At 34.2% G+C, this 18,079-nt stretch overlaps 1 protein-coding gene across 2 annotated transcripts in view; it reads right to left on the bottom strand.

Annotated features, from left to right (window-relative positions):
- Nucleotides 1–11,140: 11,140 nt before the first annotated feature.
- The window catches only part of LOC129262524 (tropomyosin-2-like), a 30,930-nt gene continuing 23,991 nt past the window's right edge, over nt 11,141–18,079 (bottom strand). For both annotated transcript variants that reach the window (XM_054900649.2, XM_064099687.1), the window contains exons 7-9: nt 17,058–17,196; nt 15,198–15,267; nt 11,141–14,854 (exon numbers count right to left, since the gene is read on the bottom strand). In XM_054900649.2, coding sequence (XP_054756624.2) covers nt 14,772–14,854; nt 15,198–15,267; nt 17,058–17,196 — 292 coding nt within the window. In that variant the 3' untranslated portion in view covers nt 11,141–14,771. The remainder of the gene's footprint in view (nt 14,855–15,197; nt 15,268–17,057; nt 17,197–18,079) is intronic.

Here is an 18,079-nt window from a genome sequence, read left to right as displayed (position 1 = left end):
TTTTTTTTCAATGCACTTCTTGAAACAAACTTTGTACTGATTTTGCCCTGAATATATTTGTAAAAGATGCAGATATTGAATATACTTCTAACTCAAGAACAACTTTGGTCCTATTTCCCCCCATTTTGTCCTTGACATTGCTTATGAGCTTTGGGATGGATCAAAGGAAAGTCACTCTTAATCAAGATTGACATTCAAATATTATGATTGGTCTTTGTTTTGTAGTTTTCTGAAGTCTTCTAATGTTGCCCGTAAAACACCAAGTTAATGTATCATGAGAAAAAAATTGATTTTCTGTGATATTGTATATATATTTGTAAAGGAATTTTTACGCCAAAATGTCATGGACCCTATTAAAAAGTTTGTGGCTATTATCTCTAGTCAAAGTTTCAAATGTGTCTTTTTTTATTCTAGTTGAAATATTTGAATTGGAACAATCATGGAGAAGATTGAGTTTGTCATTCAAAACTAGCATCCCCTTGCATTCTTTTGGAGGGGGAGAGGTTAATGTTCAAAAGATCTGTTTGATAAGTTAAGCACAACTTTAAATGGGTACTCCATGCTGAAAATAATATGATTTGAACATATAAATGATAATTATAATAATAACGCAGTTCTTGTATAGTGCATATCACATGTCATAATGTCCCTATGCACTTCCAAAGGACTTGGATATCATAACCCTGGCTTTAGCCCTGCAGCCTTTTACAGCGCGGTGGCATTTCAAGGAATAAATTCCTACCAGGTACCCATTCATCTCATCTGGGTTTAGTGCAGCACAATGTGGATAAATTTCTTGCCGAAGGAAATTACACCATGGCTGGGATTCGAACCCACGACCCTCTGTTTCAAAGTCAGAAGACTAATCCACTGGGCCACAACGCTCCACATTTGTCTCCATAAAGACAAATCAGACTAACAAAACACTGAAAATTTTATCAAAATCTGAAAAGGAATAACAAAGCTATGGCATTTTAAACTTTTGCCTTATTTCGGTAAAACAGTTCTATGCATATCTTTAAGAATATGCAATCAACAAGCTGATGATGTCATATCTCACTTATTCTTTTGTATTTTATTATATGAAATTATCTTTATTCAAACTTTGTTATCCAAGAATTAAAATTAATTGATTGATCATTACTGCAACTTATTTTGTTAGAAGGGAGACATACAAAACCCACATACATGAAAATATGAAATAATTATGATTTCATGTAATAACAAGAAAAAGCAAAGTGGGGATATGACACCATCAGTCCACCTTTCACATATTCTTGAAGACACGTTTTCACAAAATATTACTAAACTTTAAAATTCACTAACCTTGTTTATATTTGTTATCAGATTTTAATGAAATTTCAGCGTTTTGTTTAGTGAATGTTACTCTTTTAGTTTGATATAATTTTTTAGAACCCGGAGTACCCTATTAAGCTTGACTGGGTGACTTGATCATCAGGTCGAAAGCAGTTTCTCAACCATTTTGATTCCCATTAGCTACTCTTGAAATACAACCTTTGTAGACAAAATAATGCAAGTTTATTATTTGTTAATAATGGAGTACTGTGTAGGGAATTCACTCTCTTAATGTTAAAATGGTTAAGACTATATTGGTATATATAGATTCAGCAGACTCTGTATCCAATAGGGATTATTTAGTCAGACTACGCCTCATGAATATTCACAGTATCAGAATATAGCGTAATTTCCAACGCATCAATCAGCTCGACTGGTGTGGCCCGATCAGTAAAACGATGAGCGAATGTGAGTGTACTGCAGTCAAGATTATTGGTGCAAGTTCTCCTTTTTTCATTGAAAATTGAGGCAAGACTGAAAAAAAGACCAGCCCAAGATTTGAAGTCTGATTAAAAGCCTCCAAAACAGAGTTCGCCCTTATCATATGGTTATGAGTCTGCCGAATCGACGTCAATGTAACATTAACCTATTAAAACAGGAAAAATTGGGGCCACCTAATTCATCACAAGATAAGGTAAACAGTTGTTTGTGTGAAGTCATGGATTACTTCTTGACCGCTTTGATCAAATAAAATCTTTACGAAGTCTAGATAACTTTGCCTAAGTGAACCTGTTGAGATTACAGAAATTTGTAAGGAGAAATATGACTTAGAAGAGGTATGTAACACTTATTTTGTATAATCTGGTCTAAACAGATTGATTTTATTTGGGCAAATATTTGACTTATAAAAGGTTGATTTATCCAATTTTACCTGTAATTGCTAGACTAAGAGGTAAACTCCTACTTGTATTCAATTTAATACTCAACTTTTGTTATTACTGTGCCGAATTCTAGCCAATGTTCTTATATTACACTGTCATCGCAATTAATGTGCATAAATAATGCACAGCACCCCAAGGGCTCCGGTAAATTGCCAATTCATCCACTGTCAACTCGTCCACTCACTACATGGTCTACCTTCATTTAGTCTAACGCCATTCCGTCCATCCACATTTCGTCTAACAACCATTTAGTCCAGTTATTTGGTCCAATCATCACTTCATCTAATCACCAGTTCGTCTATGACCATTTCATTTCGTCTCATAACCATTTGGTCTAATATTCGTTTTATTTTTATTCATTTCGCCCAATTAACACTTAGTCTAATTAGACCAAATGGTATGTGGACTAAATGGCAATTGGACCAACTGGTTATTAGACGAAATGGTGAGAATTCTGTGGAGCTCAGGATGTGTGTGTAAGTACAAAAACTCATTCCTATCGATCAGTTCCTCCAAAAGATTTTGCTCAAGTCTCCTAGTGAGGTATCATAAAAATCAAAGTAAAAAAACAAAGCCATGTTTGATGCAACTTAGAAACCTTGTACTAATTGGATACCCTTAAATACTACTACTTATATTAGGCATTTATATACTGCCTACTATCAATTCAATTCAATTCAATTCAATTCAATTCAATTCAATTCAATTCAATTTCAATTCAATTCAATGTCTTTATTTCCATATCAGTAAAAAAAAATAAAAATTCATATTTACAACACATAACATTATAAATGCATTTCTAGTCATTAAATATTTACATACATAAAGAGAGCATAAAAAAATGCATTTCATAATTCATGTACAATAATATAGTAGATGAGGAAAAAGGGGGGAACTAAAAAGCAAAGCTTGTGGGTTAAATGTTCCCCCCAGGAACAAAAATTCAGTAGATTGTGTACACAAAGAAGATGATAAAAAAAAGCGTTTAAACAGAGTAACAAAGCAAAAACAAAACAAACACATCCACACCACACAGTCAATCACACAGGCATGGGGGGGGGGGGGGGGAGGTATTTGTGCCCAGTCAATTGTGCCTGGAACAAGTCACTCTAAAATTTGTAAATGAAGAGAAAAAAAAAAAAAAAAAAAAGTTTCAAGTGAACCAGCCACAAAGAGTGAGACGCATCAAATACCGGTAAAGCACAATGTACATACATATTATCCAATTATTAGAGAGAGAGAAAAAAATATATATATTTAGTGACTATAAGTGGATAGCAAGCTTGATTTACATTTTTGTTTAAAAGAGTTTAAATAGCTGCATGATGTAACATTCACATTCAGAGTATTCCATATCCGAGGACCTTGATGACGGATTAATCTCAGTGAGCGATCATTTTCTACTTTTGAATAGTGTAATTTTGAACTTTGTCGGGTATTGTAAGAATGAATATGCTTATTTTGTTGAAAAAATGAAGAGATATTGCTAGGTAATATTGTTTTTTTTAGTTTGAACATTAGAATAGCAGTTTGGTAAGTATGAATATCAAAAATATTCAACGTTTTAAGTCTAAAGAATATTGGTTGAGAATGGGCAAGGAAATGAGAAGATGTACAAATTCGTAAAGCCTTTTTCTGAAGTTTGTGCAAGGGTTCAAGTTTTGTTGAACCTGTCCCTCCCCATGCAATATTACAGTATTGTAAATAAGGAAGGATTAAAGAATTGTATAGCATTATCAGATGTTTTTCGGGAAGAATAGATTGGAGTTTAAAAAAAATGCCTATACTTTTTGATACTTTCCTACATATTTCCAATCTATGCTCACTGAAATTAATCCTATCATCAAGGGTGACTCCAAGAAATTTAACATTTCTGGTCATTGTAAGATTGACATTATTCATAATTAAGGAAATATTCAATTGATTATGAACAGTATTTTTGTTTGAGAAATATAAAAAGTTTGTTTTTTCATAGTTGACAATAAGTTTGTTTGCATTAAACCAGTTAGTAATTTTAATCAGTTCACTATTTGTTTTGTTTATTAAATTAAAAAGATTATGATCTGATGCAATAATTGTGGTGTCATCAGCAAATAAGATAAACTAAAAAAAGTCTGATAATTTACTTAAATCATTAATATATAGTAGAAAAATCAAAGGACCGAGAATTGAACCTTGAGGAATACCTGAAGTAATATTTGTAAAAGAAGAGGAGCAATTTTTGAATAAAGTGTACTGAGTTCTATTTGTTAAGTAATTATGAAACCATTGTAATGGAATACCTCGGATACCAAAATTCTTCAGTTTGTACAACAATATATCATGGTTTATAAGATCAAATGCTTTAGTAAGATCAAGAAAAATTCCTAAGGAATGAAGACCATTATTCATCTTTGTCACTAGTCGATCCTGTAAATCAACAACTGCAAGGTCACATGAATGATGGGGTCTAAAGCCATATTGACAATTACTTAATAATGCATATTTTTCAAGATGACTAAATAATCTTACATAAACAATTTTTTCCAATATTTTTGAAAGACACGGTAACATAGATATAGGACGATAATTTGAAAACATATGAGGATCGCCTTTTTTATATAAAGGAATTATCTTACTAATCTTCATATTCTCCGGAACATCGCCTGAACAGAGTGACAAATTGAATATATATGACAATGGCATTGCAATAAAATGAATAACCTTTTTAATGATCTTACAACTTATTTCATCAATACCAGAACTGGCTGTGTTTTTCATATTTTTTACAATATCTATTAATTCATTTTCATTGGTTGGATGAAAATAAATAGACTGGCTACACTCTTCAGGTAAATAAAAGGAAAAATCTTTTGAGCCTGAATCAGACCTAATTTCTCTTTGAAGATTCATAGAGATATTAGTGAAGTATGAATTAAATTCTTCTGCAATATATTCATTATTTTCAATTTTAGTTCCATTTTTAATAAAATATGAAGGATATTTGTTTTTATTTTTGTTTTGTTTATGTAGTAGGTCATTTATTATTTGCCATACCCTTGTCATACTTTTCTTGTTAATTTCAAGTAAATGAGCATAGTACTCCTTCCTTGCTTTTCTTAAAATTGCAGTTAGAATATTTCTATACCTCTTATATCTCGCTTCTATATGAATATTGGAAGAATTGTGAATAAAATTCTTATACAAACGATCTTTTTTATGTATACATTTCAATAATGATCTTGTTAACCATGGTTTACGAGGAGTATTCTTTCTTTTAATTCTTCTACAAATAAAATTCTTATCATATAGTTGTTTGAATTTAAGACAAAAAATATTATAAGCATCTTCTGTAGTTGACTTTGATAAGAGTTTGCTCCAGTCAGTGACCAACAAATCATCCTTGAATTTATTTATGGTAGTATCATTTATTTTCCTAGAGTAAGCATCAGTATTCTCAGTAGTGGAGTGATTAACATTGCTGTATTTTTTGTCATTGACAGATAAAAGAAATACCGGTAAGTGATCACTTACATCACTGTAAAGTATACCTGATTTAAATGTATCAAAGCTGGTATTCGTAAAAATATTATCAATTAACGTGACAGAAGATTTTGATATTCTAGTCGGTTTGTCAATCACTGGCTGAAATGAATTACTATATACAATATCGACAAAATCATTTATACATTTAAACGATTGTTGCAATAAATTAATATTCATATCTCCCATAATATAAACTTCTTTATTTTCTTTTTTAATTTTCTCTAGACACATGTTAAAAGATTCATTAAACTTATTTATGGCTTGTTTTGGATCTCTATAAATAATGCCGATAATAATGTTCTTTTTCTTTGTATGATTAATCTCAATAAAAATTGATTCACAAAGATTTACAGGCATACTTATATCTGATCGAATACAGACATTGATACAATTTTTTATAAAGAAACCAACTCCTCCACCTCTACTTTTCATTCTATCAACATGATAAAAAGAATATTCATCAGTGTCAAATAAAAGAGGAGTACCAGCATGGATCCAAGTTTCCGTAATACCAATCACAGAAAAATTTATCTTTAATTGATGTAAAAATAGGTTTATGGAATCTATATTTTTTCGTAAACTTCTTGCATTGAAGTGAATCATACTGAATACATTATTAGAGTTTGCTAAGGATTTATTGAATTCATGAGCAAGCCAGTATTTACATGTTACAGATGTTCTCAAAAAATTGCTATCAGGATCAATATCACAAAGGAAAGAATCATGAACATCATGGGTATCAGAATTAAAAGTTTCATATAAAGACTGAGAGTTAAGCTCATCAATACTGATATCAGAATAGATTGTTTCATCGTTCTGATATGTTTTGAATTCTTGTTGTAAATCAGCGTTGCTAAGTGAGTGAAACGGAAATATTTGTGAATCAAACATTTAAAATGGAAATGTAATATGAAAAATAATTAATATCTAAATTGGGGAAAAAAAAAAAAAAAAAAACCAGGCACACACACACACACAAGCACACATGTACACACCAATTATTATAATGAGAAGGTACATAAAAAAGTTAAGTGTATAAAGAGATATAAAGGCATAGTATACTGCTACACGGTAGGTGTCTTTAACGATGAACGGATCCATAATGTATACAGTATGTAGCAGAGATCCAACCATATAAGGTAAGCATCGGGAAAGTAAGAAAGGAATAATTATTAAATGAAATATTTACAAAAGTCTCAAGTCCTCTAGGCATTTGAAGAGATGTTTCTTCCTATTCGCTTTAAGTGTTCCAAATATGCGCCCATCCATCGACCATGCTGCACTGATCTTCTCATTCCTTTGAACGCTTTGCAGAAGACTGAAGTTCGTAGAGGTCAAATCCTCATGTATTGAGATGCCGCTACTTTTCAGTTTTCGTCGATTGATGAAGAGTTGCTGACGACTTCTATACGAACATAATTTTACGATGATACTGCACTTCTTGGTTCTTCTTTTAGTTCCTTCTTCAGTTACTGACGCAGAGGTAGGTCTACTCATAGATGACTGTCTACTGTTGATCCAATGACTGCGATCAATAACGTTTACATCAAGATTCACTCCGATGCGATGAGCCACTTTCAACACAATTTGGTCAGTGTTATCTCCTTTCAATTTCTCCTCCACTCCAACTATCCGAAGACATGACCTCCGCGAGTATTGTTCAAGATCATTCATTTCTTTTTTCAGTCTCTCAACTTCATCACTCTTCACTTTCAGTTTCTCTTCAAGACATGCTGTGCTTCCCTCGAGAATCTTTTGCATTCAGAAGATCCATGTTGGTGGATTCTAATGTGTCACACCTTTCTGTCATATCCTGGTTGATTTTGAGTATTTGTGACTGAAGTCCAGCGATCGATTTACCTGCTTTCTTTGATTCAGATTCAAGGTCAGATATGCGACTTTCTTGGTTACTAATTCTTGCTATGATTTCGTCAAGTTTTCTCTCCACTGCATCACTTATTGCTTTAAGAAAGTCTTCACTTTCAATAACTTCTTTCAAAATAGTAGATACAGTAGAGACAGATGACCTTGGCATTATGAAAATAGAATATTCATATGATGAGACTGATTTCAGTTCCTGTCAATGACATCAGATAATCGATTCAAAGTTCAAAGTCAGAGATTGAGGACAAAGTCTATTGATATGAGCTGACATAAAATAGAGTTAATGGGACTAGAGTATAAATTACCACATCAGCTCAGATCTGCAGATCCATTCCAGAATATATCACAACATATTTTCAGAAACAGACATCATGTGTAGCAGCTAGGTAAGTTCACTCAAAGATTACATACCTCAATTTAAACGAAAGCTGTGATAAAAAGACGAAATCTATGACTGGATTTTGGGATCAGATTGCAGGTAAGCTCACTTGAGCTTCATTTACACTATATCAAGAAATAATCTGTTCCGACTCTCACTATTATTATTACCCAAATTTAGGTTGGGCTGCCTTCCAGCACTCAATGCATTCAAGGTACCCATTCACCTCACCTTGGTTGAGTTCAGCACAATGTGGATAAATTTCTTGCTGAAGGATAACATTCCATTTTGGGGAATTGAACCCACATCCCTCTGATTGAAAGTCAAGAGGCATAACCACTAAACCATGACGCCCCCATTAGTAACACAGTGATAAGCAATCAATTGCAAAATACCAGTGACCAATCAAAATCATTGTTAAGTGTACGTTTTGTCCAAAAAAACTGTCCGATAACCAATCAGAGTTGACTTGTCAAATTGCAACTTTGAAAAGTAAACCAAATGCTAAGATTTGAATCTTCAAGATATTTTTAATTATACCATCTCCTTAAAGGTCATTTCTTCATTTTTCAATATTTTGGGCAGTTTGAAAGAGTGAATCACCCTTTTTTAACCTCTCTCTCTCTCTAGTATTGCTTTTTAAATTAGTTTCATCTTCTTTCTTCATCCTCTTCCTCTTCTTTATTTATTTTGTTGTTGTTTGTACCTGGATCAGGACATAATTATTGTTAATTTGATTTGACATACAGCAAGTTTACATGGGGCATCCAGTGGCGAGAGTAAAGTCATCATACCCCTTCCCTTTTTCTTTTCCACTTTACCTCTTATCATTCATCCTTCTATGCTCTTCTCTCCTTTCCTTCCTTTGCTCTATCTTCTTCTCTAGTCTCTACATTCTCTCTCTCTCCTTCCTCCTCTCTCCCCCTCTATCATCCATCCATCTATAGGCTATCCTTCTCTACCCCTCTCTCCCTTTTCTTTCCCTATATATCCCCCTCTCCTTCCCCTTCTCTTTTAACTCTTCCCTCTACGATTCTATGCCCTCCTCTCCCTCTTCCTACTTTGCTCTTACCCATTCTCTCCACACTTTCCCTTCCCTCTTGCTATCTCCTTCCTCCCTCTGTCTGTTTCACTCTCCCCTCTACCATTCATCCATCTATGCCATTCTCTCCCTCTTTCCTATTCTTTATTCTTTATTCATTCACTCTCCCCATTGTCATCTATCTATACCAGACATGCCAACTGTTCCCTTTTTAGAGTATTTGTTCCTCTTTTTTGCTATAAATACACCAATACTTTTTTGGTATATGTCACTTTTTTTTTAATTTTCCGATCATGGAGTATGTATAATACACAGCATGTGGCACTAGCGCCGGTCCGACAGTCCTAGACTGGTAAAAATCACTGTCGGGCCAGTAACTTGTTGCATGAAAAGAACAAGTAAATTCTTGCCTACGAGCACATGTGAATTATCAAGTTTTCAAGTAGAGTCATTTCACGTTTTTTCACCGATCTCACTACAACAGGCCGACGATCGTTACGCTGAGACAAATATTTAACAAGTGGAATGCCTCTGGCCGTCTCACCTGCATCACGCGATTCAATATAGCAGCAGTGCTGATTTTGAAAACTACTATAACTCGCACAAGATGTTCAGTGATACTTGGTTACTCTTATTTCCACGTTTTATGAACTAGACCAATACATGCACTTATAGAGATATGATGGCAATTCAACAAATACCCCCAACGTGGCCAAAGTTCTATGACCTTACATGACCTTTGACCTTGATCATGTGACCTGAAACTCGCACAGGATGTTCAGTGATACTTGAATACTATTATGTCCAAGTTTTATGAACTAGACCAACACACTTTCAAATTTATGGCTGTAATTCAACAAATACCCCAATTTGGCCAAAGTTCATTGACCCTAAATGACCTTTGACCTTGATCATGTGACCTGAAACTTGCACAGGATGTTCAGTAATACTTGATTACTATTATGTCCAAGTTTCATGAATCAGATCCATAAACTTTCAAAGTTATGATGGTAATTCAACAGATACCCCCAATTCGGCCAAAGTTCATTGACCCTAAATGACCTTTGACCTTGGTCATGTGATGTGAAACTCATGCAGGATGTTCAGTGATACTTGATTAACCTTATGTATAAGTTTCATGAACTAGGTCCATATATTTTCTAAGTTATGATGACATTTCAAAAATTTAACCTTAGGTTAAGATTTTGATGTTGATACCCCCAACATGGTCTAAGTTCATTAACCCTAAATGACCTTTGACCTTGGTCATGTGACATGAAACTCAGGCAGGATGTTCAGTAATACTTGATTAACCTTATGGCCAAGTTTCATGAACTAGGTCCATATACTTTCTAAGTTATGCTGTCATTTCAAAAACTTAACCTCAGGTTAAGATTTGGTGTTGACGCCGCCGCCGCAGCGGCGCCTATAGTCTCACTCTGCTATGCAGGTGAGACAAAAATACTCTTTTTTGTTGTTGAAAAATACCTTTTTTTCCTTAAAAGAATACTTTTTTGGGTTGTAGGTTGGAAGGTCTGCTATACCATCCACTCCTCCCTTTCTCTCACTCTTCTCATTCACTCTCCTCTACCATTCATCCATCTATGCCATTCTCTCCCTCTCTTTCCTATTCTCTATTCTTCTCTCATTCACTCTCCCCATTGTCATCTATCTACATGTATACCCTTCACTCCTTTCTTTCTTGTTCCTCCTCCCTTCCCACTCTCTACCCTTCTCTCATACTCTCCAGGGGAAAGTTTCACAAAGATTAAAGTATGACTTAGAGTCGCACTTAAATGCTTAGTTGCATGTGGTACACAAGGCATGACTGCATTGGTCAGATCATGCCAAGAAGACGCTCACTACTGCGTATTGATCAATAAGATTGCACGTTGCATATCATGTACGTGTCAGCATTTAAGTGCGACTCTTAAGTCATAAAATCTTTATAAAACATCCCCCTCATGTCTCTTTCAACCTCTTCCCCTCTCTCTTCACGTTTGTAAACTGTACATGAAAGAAAATAATCTCCCATACAATCAGTACTGTCACAACCTAAGAAAGATCAACATCTACAAGCCAAATGTATATATATTCTAAACAAATTAGCAATTGGAACCTTTTTAAGAAAGATCAACATCTACAAGCCAAATGTATATATATTCTAAACAAATTACCAATTGGAACCTTTTTAATGAAAACATGATTATGATGCTAAAAATGAAAATTGTTATTCTGTATCTTAAAAATACAGGAAATGGATTACAGGTAATTCATGATTACAGTAATTTTCTATAATTGTCTTATTATCAAACACCTATGGTGAAAGTTACATAGAATTATGCAATCATACAATGCAATTTTATAATAGGTTAATAATTAAAAAGTATGTACATTAGCATCACAGGAGTTTGGTCATCATAATTAATCATGTTTTATCACTTTTTTTTAAATAGATGCAAACAGTACAAAGAGAATCACCAAAGTTGGTCATTTTTGTTTCACGTGCAAAGCATTTTGGAGTTGACTGGTATAATGAAACATACCACTGGTGCACAGAAAACTTTTCACTTTTTCAAAATATAAACATTAAAATTGTGCATTGTATTTGAGAGTTTAAACAGATTTTTCACATCAAACAACATACTGCCCCTTGCACACAGCATTTGGAAGAAGTACAAATAGAAAGTCTACAATAAAAGCTTTTTCCTATCAGAACACCATTTTGAATGCTTCTATTGATATGTTGAGTTTTTACATCCATATTAAAATCTGAATACTTTCATTTATGGGACACCCACAGATACATGTATATGAAGAAACATGACGCCCTTTCCTTTCAATTCAGTCAATATTTGGATGAAATAATGAACGTAAGTCAAGTATATTTTTGTGATGACTTTCCAGTGGTCATCAACTTAATGACATTAGTCGGAGCAAATCGCCAGCCCACAAGAAGAAACACTTTGTGGGCAACATCTCAATATCCTCATAAGCCTTTCTCATTGTTTACAAGTTACCATGATATACCTAGATTGAATTCCCCAGTTTTCCGCAAAACAGAAAAAAAAATCATGGAATTCAAAAGGTTTCACAGAAAAAATAATCTTCAGGTCAAAATTTATTACCTAAACAAACGTATTGGTACAGTGCAACTCAGGGGAAATCAAAGCAAACTCCAAAATAACAAAACCATGCTTCGGTGAAAAATCTGGCATATCATTTTGTTTTAGGTGTTCAGCATGTGATAGCCAAGCTAAATTTGCATACTGCAGTGTGTGTATATTTATATCATGGAAATTTCACGTCTGTCTTAATTCTGGTTTGTCATAATCATGTTTCGTAAATGTTACCAAAGCAGACTGAATCAGGGTTCAGAACACCGAAAAACACAGAATTTGCATTTTAGGAAATGAAAAACTGGGGTTTCTAACCTAGATGAATCAAATCCTAATGTGTCACCACTGACTATCGGTACTTGAAATGGAATAAATCATTTTTTACCCCTAAGTACCCCTGATGTAATAAACAATACACATGTACCCCTTCAGTAACCCCTTTCATCTCTGTCAACCCAATGTTATACCCTAATGCACATGCTCTGTATACTTTATTCTGTCCCAAAAATTGTGTTCTTCATACTAATCAGTCGCTGATGAGCCTTAGGGTGAAACAGTCTGTACGACTAGCTTAGTTAAGCGATCCAACCAATAAATTATTTAAATCATTTTTTAGTCGGATGTTAACCATGCCAGGGACTACTTCAGTACAGATTATAGCTTCAATTAGTAATATTTACATAATATAAATTCATCAGGAGTGCTAACGTGGGAATATCATTCATAATTAATATAAGGAATTAGAAAAATACATTGCATGGATAGATTCAAAATATATAAAAACGTTACAGTAGGAAGATTTATCTCTTGGAGTATTATGAATTCTTGGAATATAATGATGCGACTATTGGAATATAAAAATGAGAACAAAATCAAACTTTTTGCAAACTAATCTTTTTGACATGACATCATGCGTGATATCATAAAATCTTTTGAATGAATTATTACCCTCTTTCCCTCAAGATTCTAAAGCACCTTTAATCAAGCAAGAAACATTATAAATAGACAGATCAATATACCGGTAGTCGTTTCGAGGTAAAAAAAAGAAGAAAAGACATCTAATAAGTTAGAATCAATGTAACAAGCTTGAAATAACCTGGAAGGGCTCTTATAGCCCATGGGCAAAACAATTTTGAATATGATTTGGTAAAAAGCAATGATCTCGATTAAAAATAATTAATAATAACATAAAAAAATCTGAATCCAAATTTGGCCTGAAATGAGTTTATACTGTGCATTATTGTTTCATCAAGATTGCTCTTTTTTTATACTCAATTCAATTTACTAAGTATGAATCATCAATCTACAAAGATAAAATACAATCATAGTAAACCCCCCCCCAAAAAAAAAAAAAAAAAAAGGAAATCAATGATCGGGGATCTTACCAAAACAAAAAGCTTGTTGTTCACGCATCCCTATCTACATGCACCTAAATACAAAACTATATATATGATATAATAAGCAAATATCAATTTCAAATGCTATAAAGTATAATACATAAGTAAATTCAAACACGAGCTAGAATTCCAGGAATAAAAAAAAACCAAATTTTTTTTGGAATGATGAAAAAGAATAATTCAAAGACGAATTGGCATTCCAGCCATCAAAAAAAAAATCTTGGAATGATGAAAAAAAAAAAAATCTGATGTACTGAGAATGTTTGAAGTGATAAATACATGAAAATTCAAGAAATATAGATACAAAGTGGCCGAGTTCAATAAACAATAAAAAGGTGATGATCCTCGTATACTTTACACATCATGGTGTAGATGTCAACATGTGATTTTCAATAACGATAATATCCATATTAATAATACATTTATAATACATCCATGTACTTCCCAAAGGACTTTGGATATCATTACCTTGGCTTTAGCCTGGCAAGCTTTTCACAGCGCACAAGCATTTCAAGGAACTTATTCCTGCCAGGTACCCATAGGGCATACAGAATGTCCAACACTTTAAGTATACATAGATTATACTTCCATTACTAGAGCATTTGGTAAGCTTCTTCAATTCAATGAAAAGAAATGCTTTTAGCTATAGAAAAAAGTTACTAATATTTACAGTAGGTTGTGATTCCTGACTTCTAATGGTAGGCTATTCCAGAGTTTTGGAGCTGCACGGGCAAAATGACTCATCTGTCACCAAACAATACTTATGCTATAATAAACATTCATATCCATTAATATTACTTTTTAAATTCTTCCCAATCATTGTTACTCCTTTGGTATACATTCAGATCAAATATTGTTTTATGCTAATTCATACCATTTCTAACTCATAACGTGTTTGACCTGGCCATTTGAAGCATAAGACACTCTTACAACACAACCTCCAAAAAGAAACTAAAGTAGCTGTGGAAATCCAAAGAATTTGATTAGAGATAACCTATTGGTTCTAAAATTCATAGACCCTATGGGAGGATTTGTAGAATTCAAGAATTTGGAGAATTGAAATCACTTTTTTTCTACTTTCTTTAAAAATTTCATTCATGAGAGAACTTCAGTATTTTCACATACAAGCCTTATGCGTAAAATAATGGAACGTAAATCCAAGCCGATTCCGATGAAGCCCGATACAGTTTAAATATGCTCAACCTCTGAACAGAGCTGACTCATTTCTTCTTCACAAGCCTTTCTCTTCTCTATAACTGTCTCCAGCTCGTCTGCAAAAAAATTAAAAAGAGAGGGAATGAGTTGTTGAATCAACTATGTCATAAGTTTAATTGTGTAATGAGTCATCCCGAAAAACTGCAACTTTTACGAAGTGTGTTTTACACTGTAGGTATATGGACTGCTATGACAGGCATGCTTGTTTCTAGAGGCTTCAAGGGGATTAGAACAAGACTATGCCCGCATGCCATGTCTTGAATTAATATTAATTCTAGATCTCCAAATAGACAAGGTAAAGGCCTGGTCCCACTGGCCAACTAACACAAAACGTACTCGTAACGGATACAGCGGACAAGCAAAATGTTGGCAGCTTAATGTATCTATAATGTGTCTCACCTTCCAACTTGTCTATCTTTGACCGGAGAGTTTCTCGCTTTCTCTCTGCTTCTTCTGCACGGCAATTTGCCTGAAAAAAAAATTGACATGGATATCAAATGTTAACGATTGCTTGAGCAATAAAAATTTACTTTTGTCAATGATAAAGTTATAGTAGGTAGTTTACCTACAAAGAATGTTTGATTATGGGTGAATTAAAGGTGAAAATGTTGTGTGTCGTATGGGACTCAGACAGGCATCATTTTCACAAGGACAACATATTTTTGTTAGTTGTCATTTTTTGGTATGACTGCCCAGTAGTACTTTATTATTACCAGATTGAAACTAAATTTAGGACTGTTGATTGGCTGAGAAGCACTGTCTTCTGGTTGTTATCAGGGTTCCTAGCTTTTCAAGAAAACAAAATTCCCTGATTTTTCCCTGATGAAGTCTAAAGATTCCCTGCTTGGCGGGCTGAACCCACCGCGTCATCCGTCATTGCGATATATAGAGCTCACACAGAAATTTGACCAAAAAAAACAATTGTCATGGCGACAATGACCCTGCCCACAATTTGCCTGTGGGTACCAACTTTGATGACAATAATATGATGTAGCAGCGTGACTCTGCAGAACCTAAAGTATTGTCCAGTATCACCTGTTGGGAATAAAATTATAGAGTAATCTGGATATGTTTTGTAAACCTAACCCTAAGACCTCCTACCAAAAATGATAGGCATCTTCGCTTCACCTTCTAATATTGCTTCTGTGTGCCAACTGTTATGACAAATGGAAAAAAGCAGAAGTTACAGGTTTTACCAAATTTTCCACAAAAATATGGTCACCATGGCAACCAAGTCTCTGCCCACTCCAAAATCATTAGGCGGGTTTGCTTAACCATAATGGACCTTCATGACAAATTTGAAGATAATTGGAGAAGAAATGCAGCCAGTAGAGCACTCACAAGGAAATCTCTGCTATTTCCACAAAAACTCGTTACCATGGCAACGATGTCCCTGCCCACACCGAAATCAATAGAAGGCTTTGCTTAATGGACCTTCATGCCACATTTGAAGATGATATGCAGCTGGTAGAGCGCTCACAAGGACATCTCTACTATTTCCACAAAAAACTCTTTTTATCATGGCAACGATGTCTCTGCCCACACCAAAATCGATAGGCGGCTTTGCTATACCATACTCAACCTTCATGCCAAATTTGAAGATGATCGGAGAAGAAATGCAGCTGATAGAGCGCTCACAAGGAAATCTCTGCGGCGGTGGTGCGACGAGGCCAAATCCATAGTATCCTCCGAACTCTGTTCGGGGGATACAATTATTTAAACCCATTCCCAGTTTCGCATGTTTTCTTAGTTATTGCAGTGAATTACATGTATTTTCAGTATAAAAACAATAATGTTAAACTAATTAGTACCACTATAACCAGTCATTCAATGGATGATGTTTTGATATGCACCAATATATAACAGAGTCTGACTGACTACTGTGCTTTCGACTTTTGGGCTGATCATAATTCCCTGATTTTTCCCTCATTTGAGGCATTTTTCCCTGATGTGAGGTATTTCTTATCGAGTACCCTGAAGGGCTGGGAACCCTGTGTTATGATGTCAACTGTTCAAAGAATGGCTATTTTGGGGGTTATGACAACTACCGTGGAATGTTCCCCCTGTGACACAAAACTTAGCGATTTTTTAATGTGGGGCTGATTTCTACATTGGATTGCATTGATTGTTGCATACGATTAATCATAAAATCAACCCCACAATCAATTACTAAACCTTATGATATGGGGTCCTTGATGTTTTTAAATCAGGTAGGTAGGAAAGTACTACCTTCATTCATTACAATATCCATTCACTTACCTGTTCATAATGTTCTTTTTTCTCCTCACGTTCGCTATCCCATTTATTGAATTTCTCCTCCATGTCTTTCTTTCCAGCCTCCTTGGATTTGTAGGTGTTTCTCAGCTGGTTTACTTCTTCCATTCCCTCATCCAACATGCTACAAAATAAAAAAAACAGAGAGAAAAATGATACAAGCTCATGCCAAATATTGGCAGCAAAAAGGAATACTGATCTGAAACTGTAGCCTGTATTCTGAACTCAGATTTGATTTTAAACTCTGGTCTTAAGTTGTGGTATAACTATGGATAGCTCATTGAGGCAAAAATCTATAACAGTAAATCTATAACAGTAATTCAATTCAATTCAAAATTCCATTTAAATTAATAAACTTATTCAAGGATGTTCCACAGTTAAAATGGAATCCATGTCTTTTTACTTCAGCACCTGAATATTCCAAATATGCTGATAACTGACATGGGTTCATTCATGTGTTTGATTCTTTGCTATCATTACCACTGCACATCAGAACCAAGACCACAGTTGAATCATTTAAGTAAGCACTTAAATGTCACCTCTTCACCATGAAAATAAACTTTTATTATACATTGCTATTGCAGGGTGCTACATAACTTTTTAGAAGTATTTTTAAATAGTTGGAATATACTTGCCCTAAAATCTATTTCACTTGCCCGAAAAAATCCTTGAAAAAAGTTTTACCTCTTCAAAGGAAAGTTTTGTGATTATTCATTTATTTATCTCTTTTAATATGAACTGATCTACCTTGTTATTGCATTTCTTTTTCCAAAGTGATGTTATCTTGCCTGCCATGACCAAAATTAGGGTCAATATCATATCATATCGACCCTAATTTCAGTCAGTCCGCAGCCCGTCCGAAAGTGCTCTATTTTATTCAGCGGTATGCATAGCCGTCCGTGGTTATGCATACGTAATGAGCTGTGAAGACGAACTTTTCGATCGGTGTTTTTTGCTCTTAGAATCGTTTATTCCTCACAAAATTGGTCTTATTTTATAGATAAAAC

This window comes from Lytechinus pictus, chromosome 5, assembly GCF_037042905.1.
Source record: "Lytechinus pictus isolate F3 Inbred chromosome 5, Lp3.0, whole genome shotgun sequence".
In the NCBI taxonomy this organism is placed as follows: Eukaryota; Metazoa; Echinodermata; class Echinoidea; order Temnopleuroida; family Toxopneustidae; genus Lytechinus; species Lytechinus pictus.
This window is presented reverse-complemented; position numbering and strand designations above follow the sequence as displayed.